The sequence below is a fragment of the Trichosurus vulpecula genome, chromosome 2, assembly GCF_011100635.1.
Source record: "Trichosurus vulpecula isolate mTriVul1 chromosome 2, mTriVul1.pri, whole genome shotgun sequence".
NCBI classification, from domain to species: domain Eukaryota; kingdom Metazoa; phylum Chordata; class Mammalia; order Diprotodontia; family Phalangeridae; genus Trichosurus; species Trichosurus vulpecula.
In genome coordinates this window covers 35,446,341-35,461,974 of record NC_050574.1, presented here as the reverse complement: position 1 = coordinate 35,461,974, position 15,634 = coordinate 35,446,341, and the positions used below count along the sequence as shown (strand labels likewise).

The 15,634-nt window shown below is 58.5% G+C and overlaps 2 protein-coding genes across 3 annotated transcripts; both read right to left on the bottom strand.

The window, feature by feature from the left end:
* Window positions 1-3,779: 3,779 nt before the first annotated feature.
* On the bottom strand, window positions 3,780-10,010 carry DYRK1B (dual specificity tyrosine phosphorylation regulated kinase 1B). 2 transcript variants are annotated; one of them, XM_036745308.1, is made up of 11 exons: window positions 9,789-10,010; window positions 8,054-8,223; window positions 7,260-7,379; window positions 6,974-7,162; window positions 6,551-6,698; window positions 6,155-6,441; window positions 5,848-5,994; window positions 5,616-5,756; window positions 5,055-5,373; window positions 4,659-4,765; window positions 3,780-4,565 (listed from the first exon to the last, which is right to left on the bottom strand). In XM_036745308.1, the coding sequence occupies exons 2-11, from the start codon at window positions 8,114-8,116 to the stop codon at window positions 4,158-4,160; spliced, it is 1,929 nt and encodes a 642-aa protein (XP_036601203.1). In that variant the 5' UTR covers window positions 8,117-8,223; window positions 9,789-10,010; the 3' UTR covers window positions 3,780-4,157. The 2 variants fall into 2 exon arrangements, with proteins under 2 accessions (XP_036601203.1, XP_036601202.1); XM_036745307.1 differs by lacking the exon at window positions 9,789-10,010 and adding an exon at window positions 8,606-8,703 and having other exon boundaries at window positions 3,910-4,565.
* Window positions 10,011-10,298: 288 nt separating this feature from the next.
* FBL (fibrillarin) lies at window positions 10,299-14,313 on the bottom strand. The gene is made up of 9 exons (XM_036745151.1): window positions 14,145-14,313; window positions 13,029-13,181; window positions 12,817-12,933; window positions 12,576-12,670; window positions 11,988-12,158; window positions 11,517-11,649; window positions 10,829-10,941; window positions 10,593-10,738; window positions 10,299-10,425 (listed from the first exon to the last, which is right to left on the bottom strand). Exons 1-9 carry the CDS (start codon window positions 14,152-14,154, stop codon window positions 10,389-10,391), a joined length of 975 nt encoding a protein of 324 aa, XP_036601046.1. The 5' UTR covers window positions 14,155-14,313; the 3' UTR covers window positions 10,299-10,388.
* Between the last annotated feature and the right edge of the window lie 1,321 nt (window positions 14,314-15,634).

The window sequence follows — 15,634 nt, the reverse complement described above, 5'->3', positions numbered from 1 at the left end:
GATAAGACAATAATTGTAAAGTTCTGGCAGATAGTTCACACTATATTAATGCTACTTATTATTATTAGGGCAGCCAGGGGGCGCCATAGTGGATAAACTTCCAGGCCGGGAGTCAGGAAGCTTCATCCTCCTGAGTTCAAATCTGGCTTCAGAGGATTACTAGTTGTGTGACCCTGGGCAAGTCACTTAACCCTTTTTGCCTCAGCTTCTTCATCTGTAAAAGGAGCTCAAGAAGGAAATGGCAAACCACTGTAGGATCTTTGCTGAGAAAACCCCAAATGGGATCACAAAGAGCTGGACATGGCTGAACAACAATTACTATGATCAAGAAATCCAATGAGCATTTACAGGGACTTTTTGGAAGAAGTAAAAGTTCTAGAGGAAAAAATTGGAAGGTGAATAAAATAAGTAGCTTAGAAGAGAAAATGTAAGTCTTACCTAAGAAATGGAATTCCTAAAAAATAATAGACCAAAAAGAAACCAATGACTGAAAAAGCAATATATATTAGATCCAGATCAAGAGATAGAAGAAAATGTAAGATATCTGATATAAAATAATTTATTTGAAAAACAAGTCAAGTAGAGATAAATAAGAATCTTTGGACTTCCTGAAAACCATGATTAAAAAAAAAGTCTAGACACTATATTTCAAGAAACCATCAGTGTGAATACTACCTAGATTTATAGATTTATTAGAACCAGAGAGCAAAGTGAAGCTAGAAAGAATCCACCAATCATCTCCTTAAAGGGACCCCAAAAGGAAAACTCCCACTAATGCCATAGCCAAATCCAGAACTTCCATGTAAAAAAAATAATAATGCAAGCACCCAGAGCATGGCTCAGGTACCACAGATCTACACTCTAGAGCTCAGAAGACCTGGCAGCTTCTATTAAATACCAAGAGAGATCTTGGAATAAGAGATTACAAAAGGCAAAAGAGATAGGCTCACAGCCAAGAATCATTTTTACTCTGCAAAGTATTATAATTGTACAGGGGAAAAATGGATGGTTGCTAGAATAGAGACTTTCAAGCATTTTTGTTGTAAAGACCAGAGGTGAGTGGGAATTCTGAACCCCAAGCACAAGAGGCTAGAGAAACTTGGAAAGGTAAACATACCTGAGTAACTTGAAGGAGCTGTATGATGATGTTGTGCTAACATCCTAATAAGGGAAGAGGAAACAAGTGTCCCTTTAGAACCTTAATGTCTTCAAAGGGTGTTAGGTAATTGAGAAAAACAGGTTCTGGAGGGGTAGAATAGTTCTGTTCTGAGAGTTTGAAGGCAGGAAAGAGAAGGGAGGGTAAATGGGGAGGGAAGGTAAGTATAGGAGGGAGGAAGAAAGGGATGAAGCTTGCTATGTCTCATGATTAGAGTGGGTGAGAAGAGTACAAACACGGAGAAAGGGCATCAGATGAACCTCACCCTTATCTGAAATGGACAAGAGAGGGTTTGGTGGAGAAAGAAATCAAACTCGACACAGAAATAAGCAAGGATTTGGTGTGGGGGTTTGGGGAGGAAGGTTGAGGGGAATAATGAGAATTGCCCCCAAACAACACACATTTCTTGATTTTGAAGGTGGGGTGAAGGCGGAGAAAAACAAGGAACTAGAATTTAGGTGGCTTTCTTAAATTTCCTCTTAATAGCTGTGGAAAGGCTGACAAATTGTGGTATGTGAATATAATGGAATATTATGTTGCCCCAAGTAATAGAGAGCTTCCGAGAATCTTGGATAGTGCCAAGAGGAGAGGATGGGAGAAGAATTCATCTAAGTAAAGCACCTTTGGAAGGACAAGGGCCTCGGGGAGCCACCATGATGCCGGAGGACCTGCCACCAAGCCTGCTGCCCATCTCTGGGAACTCGGGGTACCGGGATGTACGTCTTCGCACAGGGCAGCTGTGTGGGTCCCTTTGACTGTACTCATTGCGAAGGTTTTGTTTTTTAAAATTCTTCCTCTTGATTTTTCATTGTGTGGGTGGGGAGGGGAGGAGGCTTTTGAAGTGATTCCCCCACCCCCAGCCATTGAAACATTATTACCCTTCACACACCAGGGGGCGCTCGCCGCACAGTTTGGAAAGGCGGAGGGAAGGTGGAGACGCGCCACTGGACCTCTTTTTTGGGTGGTGCGCAGATGGACGTGGAAATGCTCCTCTTGCGCCGTGGGTCTAAATAGGACGTCACGGAGCTTCCGGCGCTGGAAGGGGCCGGGGGCGTGGGCGGGGCTCGTACAGAGGGGATCCCGACTTGGGGGGGAGGGCAGGGAAGGCCTCACCCACGTGACCAGGCGCCCTCCGTCCACCCTCAGGGTCCCCCCCACCCCAGCAGGTGTGTGTGTGGTGGGTAGGATTACCCTCGCGGGACAAATGCGAAAGTGAGGCGCACGGAAGGCGATTGAACAAAGTCGCCCCAAACTGTGGCCCTGTCCAATTTGACAACGGAGGCTAGAAGATGCTGTAAATTTGATCTTCACCACCCTCCCCCCGCCGCGGCCGCTTTGGTGCCCATTTCACAGAGGGGGGAGCTGAAGCACGAGACGACGGGAAAGGGTCACTCTCAAGCCCCCCGCGGCGCGGGCCCGGGTCTCCCCGGTCGGGGCGTGGCTCCGGGCTAGGGAATTTCCCCGGGATCTCCATGCGCTACTGGGCATGAGCGGGGCAGACAGGAAGGCCCTAGTGCCAGGAGAGGCGTGCAGCCGTGGGCGAGAACCCGCCCGGTCCATCCCTCCCACCCCACAGGCGGAGGGCTGTTCCGGCCAATCCCCTACTCCCCCGAGTGCTCCGCCCCCCCCCCCCCCCCCGCCGAGTCTACAGCAACCAATCCCTCTAATGTCGCTTTCCCGCCCCCCCCCCCCCCGCGCCGTTTTTCCTTTCTGGGCTCGCAATTGGTCAGCTCAGAGAAGGCGGGACATCGATTGGTGGTCCGTGTCCTTCGGAGACTCCAAAAGGACGCCGGGAACACCCTGGCCTCGCCAAAGCGGAGCTCCTGATTGGCTACGGAACGGCCAGAGCCCGCCCACACCCTCACTAGCTGTACGGCTCGTGAGTTGCTCTCCCCTGTTTGTGCCCTTCGCAGTAAAATGGAGCGCCTGCAGCATCCGCCTTACGCCCCTCGCCCGGACGACAGGTGCTTGAGGGGCCGCATGAGAAGCGCCACAGCCTTCGCAAAGGCCTCTGGGTAGGGGCTGCCAGCGCAGCCCGTAGCCCCTCCCCGAAGCCTCGCCTGCCTCTGGTCTAGGCCCCCTGGGGAGCAGCTGTTCCCTCCTTTGGGGTTAGTTGAGTGCACGTCCCTAGGACCCTGTCTAATCACTATGGAAACCATCATGGGGAGGGAGAAGAGACCCGAGCACTTACCTGGGATGACTCCCCCCCCCCCCATTCAAGTTCATTGCTGGCAGCAAGGACACTGAGTAGCCTTCCCACCTCAGGCCAGTGAGGAATGTGCACCAGGGCCCAACGGTGCAGGGTTTGGCCCTGCTGGCCACTAGCCTGGAGCCTTAAACCAGGCATTCCTTTTCATTTCCACGAGCTGCCTGCTGGGTATCAGGCAGGCCAGACCCTGGGTCCTGCGGGGAGAAGGTCCATCCAGACACAGATGGCTGGGGTGCCCTGGCCACGTCAAGGTCGCCCTCTACCCACGCTCCCTGCCCGAGCCCAGGCTGCTGAAGTCTCCAGTGCCAGTGAGGGCACGCCACCTCTCTCCCGTCATTCCCTACTCCTCCCTCTTTGGGATTTCACTGTTTTAGGGGGAGTGGCCGAGGGACCCTGCAAAGGAGCTGTCGGGCGTGTGAGAAAGCTCTTTACTTGGGTACAGCACAGGGCGCCCCAGACTCCTGCGGATGCCTCCCCACCCCACCCCCCCCAGCCCCAGGGTGGAGAGCAGGGGAGCCACCCCAGGGCTGCCAGTCTTTGGTACAATAAATAGAAAACAAAGGGGCCAGCAGGGCCGAGGAGCCAGTCCATGGGGGGACAAGGGGGGCAGGGGTCATACCCCCTCCTCTTCTCGGCCCCACCCCCAGTCAGGTCAGTGCAGGTGCCCCCCCCCCCACTGGGTAGCAGCAATTCCAGTTGAGAGGGGAGGAGGGCTGGGGGAGGGAAGGCATGAGCCCAGGGGCCCCAAGGGGGAAGGGGTATGGCTTCGGGGGGCCCCAGGGGGGCAGGGGATCACGAGCTGGCGGCCGTACTCTGGGGAACACCACAGAGGCCCAGGCGGGGGCCCAGGGCCGGGTCCTCAGGTGGGGGGATCGGCGGCCGGCCCCCGCCCCTGGGGCCGCCCCCCCCTGTGGTCCGAGTCCGGAAGGCCGAAGCGGCCGGGTGCTGGAGAGGGGGAGCAGGGCGGAGTGGGGCACAGTCCTGTGGGGCGGGCGGAGGCAGCAGGGGACCACCTCCAAGGCTCACGTCCATCAGCTCAGGGGGAGGCGGTGAGGAGGATGAAGAAGAGCCAGCCTGGGCCGGAGGCCGGCCACCGGCCCCATGGAAGGAGGAGGAAGAGGAGGCTGGGGCCGGGCCTGGGGGAGGCTTGTGGGCCACATCTCCCCCTGCCCAAGGGCGCAGCGGCTGGGAAGGTGGGACCTGCCAGGGGAAGAAAGGCACAGGCTACGATCAGGCTCAAATGGGTCCCGAGAGTCCGGAGGGAGCCCCTACCCTTCTGGCCCAGGCCTATACCTGGGGGCTGTGCATCTCGCAGTCCATCACGGGAGGCCCCGGGCCCCCGCAGTACCGGCTGCTGTAGCGGTAACTCCGGTTGTCGTTGGATGATCCGCTTGAGCCACCTAAGGTGGGAAACAGTAAGTTGGTAAAGCATCTCCTCCTCTGACCCTCCAAGAGCCCAAAGGGGGAGGAGAGTGACCTTTGGTTCAAGGTCAGAGACCACGGATTCACAGGACTTAGGAATGGAATGGCAGTGAGATTACAATAGTGAGATTCAGAGAAAAGAGATTTTCTCCTGCTTCACACAGGCATTGAGTGCTTACACCCCAGCGCATGTGCCTCTATGGCAGGCCCAGAGCTGAGTTCTCTCCCCCAGTCCCACTCGTGGTGGTCCCCATAGCCCCCCCGCACCAGAGCTGGAGACGGAGCTGGCCGCGCTGGAGGAGTGGGAGGCGTCGGGGGCTGGAGAAGGTGAGGTGGAGGTGCTGCTCCCCGAGGGCCCCGTGTTGGTCGCCTCATCGGCAGTTCGACGGAAGAAACCATGCTGTAGGGCACCCAGGGGGCTGATCCGGGCGGCCGGCTCATACTCCAGCATGCGCAGCACCAGGTCCTGGAAGCGGAGGTAGTCGGCTGTGCTATGGCCTGGCTCACCTGCCCGCCGGCCTCCTGGGCCACCTGTCTGCACACCCAGCACCTCCTGCAGCCGCCGTGTGCCGGGGCCCTGGTATTCCTAGGAGGGAGGAGTAGAAGAGTCATGGGCGGGGGGGGGCACCGAATGCAACCCAGGCAGAGTGAGGAGAATGGGATGGAAATAAATGAAGAATTCCTAACTGTACAGACAAATGGGAGAAAAGGACAAGAGGAGGAATGGAGGGAGCAGAGACAGGGTACTGACAAAGTAAATGCAGAAAAACCCACTGGGAGAAGGGCCCTTTAGACAGGGCTTAGGGGTGCAAGAGCAGAGTGGCTCACCTTCCTGAGGTCTTTGCTCCTCCGGAGGGTCCAGCCCCCTCCAGGCAACCGGTCAAAGTACTTCCTAGCTTTGGGGGCCTGTTCCAGCATGGGAGCCGGGGGCAGTCCTAGCACTTCCACAATCCTGTTCATCTGGTCCACCTGGGCAAAAGGGCAGGATAGCTGTCAGGCTCACCCCCCTCCACCTGGCATCCCTGGGCCCATCTCCTTGGCCCCCCAGCCCGAGCCTTACCTCATTAGAACCACTGAAGAGGGGCTCTCCTGTGTGCATCTCCACAAGGATACAGCCTAAAGACCACATGTCGATCGCCAGATCATAGGGGGTCCCCAGGAGCACCTCAGGGGAGCGGTAGAAGCGGCTTTGGATGTACTGATAGATCTGGGGAGAAAGCAAGCACGGTCAGGGCCTCCTTGGCACCTTATTGCTGCCTGCCCCCAGCCCAGATGGGGAGATGGTTCCCCAAGGGTGAGTGACCCAAGTTTCCTCTCTGTGGAATCAGGCCATGAGCCTTCCGCCACCAGCCACGGGCACCTCGTACCCGCTGGCCCAGCTGACAGGAGCTGCCGAAGTCGACAATTTTGATGGCGCTGCGCTTGGGGTTGCACAGCAGGATGTTCTCAGGCTTGAGGTCGCAGTGGATGATGCTGAGCTCGGGGGTGGCCAGAAAGAGCAAGGCCGTGCAGAGCTGCTGTGCCAGCTTTCGGGTCAGGTTCAGCGAGACGCCTCGGAAGTGGGTGTTGCGCAGAAGGTCGTACAAATTGTAGGAGAGGAGCTCAAAGACCAGGCACAGGTGGTTCCGGAACATGAAGTGTCGTTTCAAATGTACTGGAGAAGAGGGAGCAGGGACAGGCAGTGCCAGCTAGGACCTTGACGTCCAGTTCCACTCTCTGCCCATCCCCCCTTCCCCACCCCTCACTCCCATCCCAGGCCTCACCGATGTAGTACTTCATCTCTGTATCGTGCTGGTTCATCAGCTCAAGCAGCCGAAGCTCAATCTGTGCCTGGTTCAGAAACGCCTTCTTGTTCTTAATGATCTTGATGGCCACCAGCTCCTGGGCCTGGTGGTCATAGGCCTTCACCACCTGGGAGCGACAAGAGGCCCAGGATTGATGGGGATGGATGAGGGTCAGCAAGACTTTGGACCTCAAGACAGATCCCAAGGGAAAAAGACAGTCAGGCAACGTTCCACCCTAGGCATCAGGAGGACCCTAGGCATCAGGACTTGGGTGCAGCTGAGAGAACTCAGGGGTACATGTAGGCCTTGGGACATAGGGTGCGCGGGAGGAAATTAACCTTCTCTTGCTTTCCGAGGATGGGTGGCCTCCCCCTCCCCCAGGTGTCTCACTCTGGTCCTCACCTGCCCGAAGGAACCCTTCCCGATGAGCGAATCGATCTCATAGCGTTCCAGCCACCGTTCCCCGCTTCGCACAATATAGTCATGGTTGTCATCATCGTATCCGTGGTTCAGAACCTTCCTCTCTTTCTTTGTGCTTGCATCCTCTGGGGGTCCCTGCTGGGCCCGACGCTTCTTCTTGGCGTAGTACACCTGGGAGGGGGCAGTGTAGAGGATGATAAGGAGAAATATTGGGAGTCCCTCCCCGCCCCCCAGCTCCCTCCCAGCTCCTGCCCAGGGCCCAACCTACCTCATTAATGTGCTTGTAGGTCTTGATAAGGTCCACAGAGAGCTTTCGGAGTGGGGCAGAGGTGGCATCCCGAAAGGCCAGCGGGAGCCGTCGCTGTAGCAGTCTGACATCTGGCACCACCTGGGAGGGAGGAGGACACAGAAGGGGCTGAACCCTTCAACCCCTCCCACTGTCACAGTCCCATTGTGCTCTAGGGAGGACAGCCATTACCCGCTTGACAATGCTGAAGCCCTCTCTATGACTTTCTGCCCACCACACAGCTGACCGGCCAGCTCTCAGTCCAGCCTTCCTACCCGTGCCCCCCCGGAAGGTGTGTCAGAACCAGGCACAGATTGAGAGGGAGGGAAGCATCCCCTTCTACCTCCCTGCCACACTCCGCCTCTTAACCTTTAACCCTGAACCATTTCCCCACAGACCCTGGGATGTCTGATGGCCAAAGCTGGGGCAGAGACGGATACTGCGGAAAGGGGGCTGGATTTGGATGGAGCCTGAGGACCTGGGCCCAAATCCCAGCTCAGCTACTTCCTCCCAGTGTGACCCTGGACAAATGGCTTAACCTCCGTCCAGGCCTCAGCTGCAAAATGAGCAGATGACCTCGAAAGTTCTGGTCAACTCTAAGCCTGTAACCCTCGGATCCTACACCAGGATCTCCTTTTTCTGACCCAGACCCTTCAACCTCATGTTCTTCCCTAAGGCCTGTCCTCCTGCTGTTCCCCTCCCCCACCGCCCCCACCTCCATCCAGGGGTGGGGTCCTTGGTCCCAAACTTTCTCCAGGAGCTAGATTAGGTGCTACCTGTGTATGCTCCTGGGGGGCTGGAAAGCCTGAGAAAGGACCATGGCTGGGAGGGGCGGCCATGTCCGGCTCAGAGGGCCGAAGGGAAGCAAGGCCCGGAGCAGGAGCCCGGCTGGGGGGCGACTTCTCGCATCCTGCACCACAGCTGCTGCCACCAGCACCGCCGGGACCTGGAGGGAGGGAGTAGAGGGCATGGGATGTGGGGGACGGGCATGGCAGAAGGGAGGGGGTCAGGCCAGAGGAGTATCAGGGAAACAGGAGAAACAGAAAAGAGCAAAAGCAGCTAATGAACAGGGCAAGAAAGGGCAATGACCATGAAGGAGCAGAGCAGGGCAGGGGCCTGGGACTGCCCTTCCCCCACCCCCAACAACAGAGCCTCCAACCCACTCCTCACCAGCTGACAGTCACTCTCCATTGGGGGAGGGGAAGCACAAAGGAAAGGCATTTGGGCATAGGGGGGTCTCATCTGACACTAGAGAGTCCCCCTAAGGTTGCACCCACGTGAGAAGGGGGGCTGATAAGCCCCCCTCCGCGCCCCTCCCTCTCTCATACCCACGCTGGGGGGCTGTCGGGAGCCACGGGCAGGTGGCCGGCGGGGTCCCCAGTCTGGCAGTCGGGCAGTCAGCATCTCGGGCAGGGAGGGTGGGAGCCCCGAGGGGACACGGAGGTGGAAGGGTGACCCGTCTGAGGGAGGGGAGGCCCCCCCAGCCCCTGCCCTGCCCTGTCCCGTCCGCTGGGTGACAGCAGCAGCCGCTGGGAGGGGGGAGGGGGGTCAGCCGAGGTTGCCTGGAGGGGGGGGAGCTGAGCAGGTGGAAGGGGGGAGAGGGGGAGGGGAGGGAGAATGGGGTTAACCCTACAGCTGCTGGGCTGGGGCTGGGCCTGGGACCGGCCTCCCCCCAACTTTCAGTCCCGCCTGTCTGCTAATGAATCCTGGGGTCGCACCGGGGGCCAGAGAGGCCTCTCCTCTGACGCCCATAGCACCCCACCAGCCCAGTCCGGCCCGGCCCGGGCCCCCCCTCCCCTAGCCCCCCCCCCCGGCGGGGGAGGGGGGAGGCGGTGCTGGGCTCGAGGGGCGCCCGCTCCGGCTCCCGCCCCGCCCCGCCTCCTGCCTCCCGGGCTCGGGCTCCCGCTCCCCGCGGCGCGCACGAGGCGGCTGCAACATGACCCCTGCCATGGCAACAGGCCTGCCATTGGCCCGAGGGGCTCGGCGAGCCGGCCAATGGCGGGGAGCCGGCCCGCTGTTGCCAAGCGACCGCGATGCGGCGGGTGGGGGCCCGCGCCGGCTCTTGCCCAAACAAAGAGCGGGAGAGTGGAGGAAGCGGGGGAGGGGGGGAGGGGGCCGGAGAGGCCGCGGCTCCGCCCCCGGCCCGGCTGCCCGGCCCCGCCCCGGCCCGCGCCGCGCTCCCCCGGGGCCGGCCCCTTCCAGGAACCCGGCTATAAATAGCGGCCCCGCCCCCTCCCCACCCCTCCCCCCCGGCACCTGGTCCGGCCCGGCGCCCCTCCCCCACCCCGCCGGGCCCCGGGACAGCTCGCGCCCCCCTGCAGCTCCGCCCCACCCCACCGCCCAGGGAGGGGCGGCCGTAACAGGCACCCCGCGCCCCCCCCACCCCCTCCCTGGGGCTAACGTTCGGCGCGGGGGTGGAGGGCGGCGCGCCGGAGGATGGACTGGCTGCCGCGGACGGGCACGCGCCCCCTCCCCTCCCCCAGCCCCGGCGGGCGCGCGCGCGGCCGTTACCTGTGGGCGGGGGTGGGGGGTGCCGGGCCGTAGGGGGAGGGGCGGAGCAGAACGCAAGGGGGCAGGCGGCGGCAGCTCAGCGTCCCGGGCTCATCCCAGCGCGGGAACGCTGGCAGCGGCAGCGCGAGCGGGCAGCTCCAGTCAGATCGGCAGCGGCCCGGGGTCCCCAATTACCCAGTAATGCAACCAGCAAAATGGCGACCACAACAAACCGGCCCCCCCGGCCTGGACTCCGCCCCTTGCCCCCTCCCATCCTCCCTCGACACGTGACTCAGGCACTGGTCTGCTGCCCAGTACGCCTGCGCCAACTTTGGAAGAGACATGCGCGGCATCCAAGTTAGGCCCCGCCCCGGGCGCGCAGAAGGCAAGACGAGGCATGCGTCGCAAAGGTCGACGTCCGACCTCTCTGGGTAACCACAGGGCGAACATCAGTGGCTCCCCACAGTGCGCAGGCGCGTAGCCTGGCCTTCCTTCCATCCCCTCCCCCTTAACCCTTTGAGAATCCAGGAGTCACATGGGGTCACACCTTTTAATAGAAAATACAAAGATCTGACACAAAACAGCTAGAGTAGAAAACGAGGGGGACAGGAGAGATGACAGCTACTTGGCAGCTACTTCCTTCTGCTTGGGAGGTGGCCTGTGGGGAGAAAGGAGACCTCAGAGCCCAGGTCAACACCTGGATACCCCCCAACAGGCCCATGGGGCCCCTGCTGTGCTCAGGGACCCTCCCCTCACCTCTGGTGACACCCCTCAGACCAATGGGGCCCTCACCTGGATCTGCCCAGGGCCCTTCCTAAGGCTCACCTGTACACGCCCACCACCACTGCATGATCTCGCTCATAGGGCTCCAAGGTGAGCTGTTCCTGTGGCTTCATATTTTCCTGCTGCATTTTCTTGACTTCGGAGGCAAACACGGCTTCAGGGGAGGCTGTGGAGTCTATGCAGTTGGCCTGGGAGAGGTTGTGATCATGAGACCACCAACCTCTGCCCAGGCCTCAGGGGCCTCCTCCCCAACTCCTGAATCTGGCCAGGGCATTTACCTTAATGGAGATCACAAAGTGTCCTCCGTTGCGCAGGAAATTGTGTGCATTGAGAGCCACAATTCGGGACTGGTCTGGCTGGGCCACATCAGCAAAAATCACATCCACCATCCCTGAAAGCAGAGGAAGGAAAGGCACCGGGGGCTTCAGGTGCATGCTGTGCCCCATCTCATCTCTCACCCCTCCACTCCACCCTGCAGACTGCCGATCCAATGTCTAAGGATGGCTCTGAACACATTCATTCCTTAGGCTTGGCCAAAACCTTCCTTTGCTCCCCGGGTCCACAAGATAAAGGCTAAACTCCGAGGCCAGCTGCCTCCCAGAAATTAAAGGCCCACTTCCTTTTAATATCTATCATTATAGCATTTACATATCGCTTTAAGGTTTGCAAAATGCTCGACAAATATTTTTCATCCTCACAACTACCCTAGGAAGAAGGTGCTCCTGCTATCTCCATTTTCATAGAGGAAATCAAGGCCCCTGCAGGTTAAGTGACTTGACCAGGGCAACACAGCTGGTCAGTGTCTAAGGTAGAATTTGAACTCAGGACCTTCCAGCCCCAACTCAGCCCCCTTCTCTGGCCGTAGGGCAGATCATTCCTGCCCCACTCTCAGCTTCCTCTGCCTATGGTTCAGTGTGCACTGCAACATAGCCCAGTCTACAAAGCAGGGATGCTTCGGGCCCTCACCAATGAGCATTCGGTATTTGTGGGGGTGTCGGGCATCCTCAATGACAGGAATGATGTTTGTCCTCTTCTTGGCCACATTGATGAGGTCTCGGCCAGATCGATGAGAAAACTCAACAGCATAGACCAGACCTTCCTAAGCATCAGAGAAGAGCTCACTGTCCCCACTTGTCACATGACCAAGAACCCACCACCAAACCCTTCATTCTAAGACCCAGAGGACCTGCTCAACACTTGATCAGAGCAGACCTGGAGAGTGGCCGGGGCCAAGCTAAAATCACCAGGGATCATTCTGCACCATACTTCCTGCTCTCAAACTCCTTTGTTCAGATTTTGAGGGCAGCTGTAGCATCTCCTTCACGTACCTCATCACCAGCTCTTTGGGTTTTCTATTTAGGCAGTGAGGAGCTGGGAGCAGGCCCTCCCTATTCTTAATGCTATTTCCAAACGTGGGGAAGGTTCCCCCAGACTCACAGGGCCCACGATGTCAGAGACATGCGAGACGGTGGTGCCTGATGCTGCTCCCAAGTACAGTACTTTGGCTCCAGGTCGGATGTGGATCTGATCCACTCCACCCAGGATGGCCGCGGCCAGCTTCGATCGGAAGGGGTTCCAAGCACGGTACTCCAACTTCGCCTCACCATCCTGAAGGGGTGGACGAAAGCAAGTCAGCCCTTCATAACTTGGCCCCGCCCCCCACCTTCCCTGTCCGCTACACCTTACTCCCTTCCCCAACACAGTCTGGGATTCAGCGACACTGGTGGCCTTGCTATTACACAAGACGCTCGTCTCCCAACTCTGGGCATTTTCACTGATGATCATCCATCTCCTACCTGCCCTGGCTTCCGAGCCCCACCTGAAATCCATTTTCTACAAGAAGCCTTTCTCCATGCCCCTCCACACTGCCTCCCTCAGGGATCATCTCTAACTTATTCTGTATGTGATGCGTTTGTGTGTCATCTCTCCCATTAGACTGTGTTTGGTGAGCTCGGCCTCAGGAGATGCTCCATGACTGACCGATGGAGAGCCACCTCCCTTTCCACCACAAGCTCCCGTCCTCACCTCTACAGTGATTCTCTTCTCACCATAGACCGACTCCCCGGGCACCATGTTCTTTGTGACCAGAGCATCTTCTTTTCCTCGACAAATAAAAACTCCTGGAAAAAAAAAAAGGCCAGTGTGACCCACGAGCACCCCCTCTCCCTGAAAGAATGAACGAGGTAAGGGAGAAGGCACGACCCCACGATGGCTGCTCTGCTGCTGTCTTCTTTGCTGGGACAAATGGCACCGCATGTGTCCTCACCCTCATGTCGATGAGGCTCCACAGTGACCTTCTTTCCGCCTTGGAAACCTCCTCTGCCGCCCCGGCCTCGGCCCCGGGGGGTGCCTCTGCCCCTACCGCCTGGTGACTGGAACCCTCCTGCAGGAGGCAAAGACTCCTTGTTATGGACACCCCAGGAACTGCTCCCTCCCCCCAAGCCCGGGCCAGGCAAGAGTCTGGCAGCCCCAACTCACCTCGGCCCCCTCCTCGGCCACCGCGATCTCCAAAGCCGCCACGGCCACGACCCCCAAAGCCGCCTCGGCCCCCAAAGCCTCCTCGGCCCCCTCGGTCACCACCTCTTCCGCGCCCTCCGAACCCACCCCGGCCCCCCCCTCGGGGGCTGAACCCTGCAGACAAAAAAAAAAAATAAAAAATTAAAGGCTTAGATTCTCCCCCCACCAGCTCACCCGGATCCCAGAGTTTATGTCAATGGGCGGGGGAGGAAAGGAAAAGACCCTTCCTCACCCCTCAAACTGCTGTCAGTGCATCTGGGAGATGAGAAAGAAAAAGCCACAACCCCCTACCACCGAGACACCCTGGAGGGCACGGAACACGGGAAAGGAAACCGAGGCCCAGGGAAGTTGGGAGAGGCACGCCTGCGCTTGGGGGGTGGGGGGAAGGCTGGAGGCCTCTCCCCGACTCCATTAGGGCTCTTACACCTGGAGGGAGAATCTCCAAGGAAGGGGTCAGGAAAAGGACCCCGGCACGTGACTCACAACCCCCTCCCAGCACACTAATCTTGGTTCTAGAGGGAGGGGCCCGGGGAAGGCCCAGCCCTCCACGCTCTCACTCCCCGAGGCCAGTCCTGGGAGCAAACAGGGGGCAAGATGCGCCCCATAATCGCTAAGTCAGAGACCAGCTCCGTGTTCCGCCCCGGAGGGGGGGCGGTCGGAGCTCCCCACCTCCTCGGGGCCCCGCTAAATCCAGTCCTCGTAAAAGCTGAGGGGAGAACGCCGGACTCTGCGAGACCAGGGTTCAAATCCTGCCCCAGATCCTTCCTAGCTGTGTAACCATGGGCAACTCACTTCACGGCTGCCTGCCTCAGTTTTCTCGCCTGTAAAACGGGGATGATAACAGAGCTGACCCCTCCCCCCACGGGTGGCGATCAGGGTTTGAAAATTAGATAACGTAGAAGACGCTACGGAAGTTCGAGCGAACGGCCATGGCGGGAGTTACTGGGGTCAGTATCACTCCCCGCCCCCCGGCTCTCCTGCAACAGGAGAGTAAACTGAGTCGCAGGAGGGGGAAGAGACAAGCCTGGGCCCGCATCTGGGCTCGCCAATCCTCCCCGGCTCGGCTCCGGCGCTCACCTGGCTTCATGGCACGCGGCTCGCTCTCCGGAAGAAGCGGAAGCAGTGGCGGGGTCGGCCCCTACGGTGGCCGCCAGCGGACACGCGGCTCCCACGCTTCACCGGGCCTCCAACACCCCGGCTACAGCCTGCAAGCGACGCAAGGGGGATTGGCGTGCGGCGGCACCGGGTGTGCCTACGTGAGCACGCACGCAGCGAGCACGCAATCGCGAACGCTAGCGTTCCGGAGGCGGGTCTTGCCTCGCCTGCGCGGGCTGCGTTTACCCAGCACCCTCTCCCTTGTCTCCTCCTCCCCGGTTGTCCCATTCGTCACATCGCAGGGAATGGTGGAATCCTGGGAAAAGTAGTCCTACGAAGTCCCAGGCCGCGGCCGCAGCATTTCCGGGGTCGAGAAGGTGGGGAAACAGAAGTGGGGCGGGACGGGGCACGTAGGACGTCATGACATCACGAGGGCACCCGGAGGCCGGGGCGCCCTCATGGGAAGTGTAGTTTTGAATAGATGCTCTTCCGCGCAGGTGCCAGTCTGTCTCCTAGCCGACGTGGTGAACGGGTCCGGGAGTGGCTCGTGGCTTCCTGCTGCCGTGCGTGGTCGCAAGGTGGCGCTTTCTCTCGTTACCTGCTTCCCTTCCTCCTCTGCTTCTAGCAGGGCCACGCTCCATTCAATTAAATTCCGCGATCGGGTATTAAGCGCCTACTGGGTACCGGGCACTGTGCTAGGCACTGGGAAGACCAAGGCAAAAGGCCGGCCCTGCCTTCAAGGAGCTTACTCTCTACTCACAACACAGCTGGGCGATGATGCAACCCACCTGTGCCTGCCTGTCCCGAGGGATTTATGGCCAGATCCTGCAAATCTGCAGCAAGGGAGCCCACCCAAAGCACGCCAGCTGTCCACTGACAACCCGGCCTGGGGAATCGGCCCCAGTTCTTTTTGTCTCCTAGTGGAATGTCATCACAGTGGAACGCGAAGAACTTGCATTTGTGTCAGGGTGGGACAGTTGTATGACAGTTGGGTCATTATGCAGTGCAGAACGGTTCTCTCACTGCTTTTTCCCACTAGAGAAAGGCAGTATGTCTTATATTAATTATCCAGCAAGGGAGTTAGTCTGAGTTAGGCTCCTAGTGGCCTCCGTGAGCCATCAGGCACGAGGTCGACTTCTTAAAGGCATTAGTATTCTCCATAGGCTACCAGAGGGCTCTAGACCTGCAAATACCTACAGCCACGGTCCAAATGGGGCCCACAGCCTTAAGCTCTATCTACTGTTGCGACTCGGAATTATCTAGGACAGCGATTTTCGAACTGTACCCTATTACACTATTAAAAATTACCGAGCAACTTTTGTTGATTTGGTTCTGATCTACCTGTCTTTACCATATTATTAATTTAAACTGCTGAATGTTTAAAATATGTATTAATTTAAAAATGAGTCAACTTATAAGTAAATACTTATAAGTATTTATATAGTATAGTAAGTAAATATGTTATATATTAT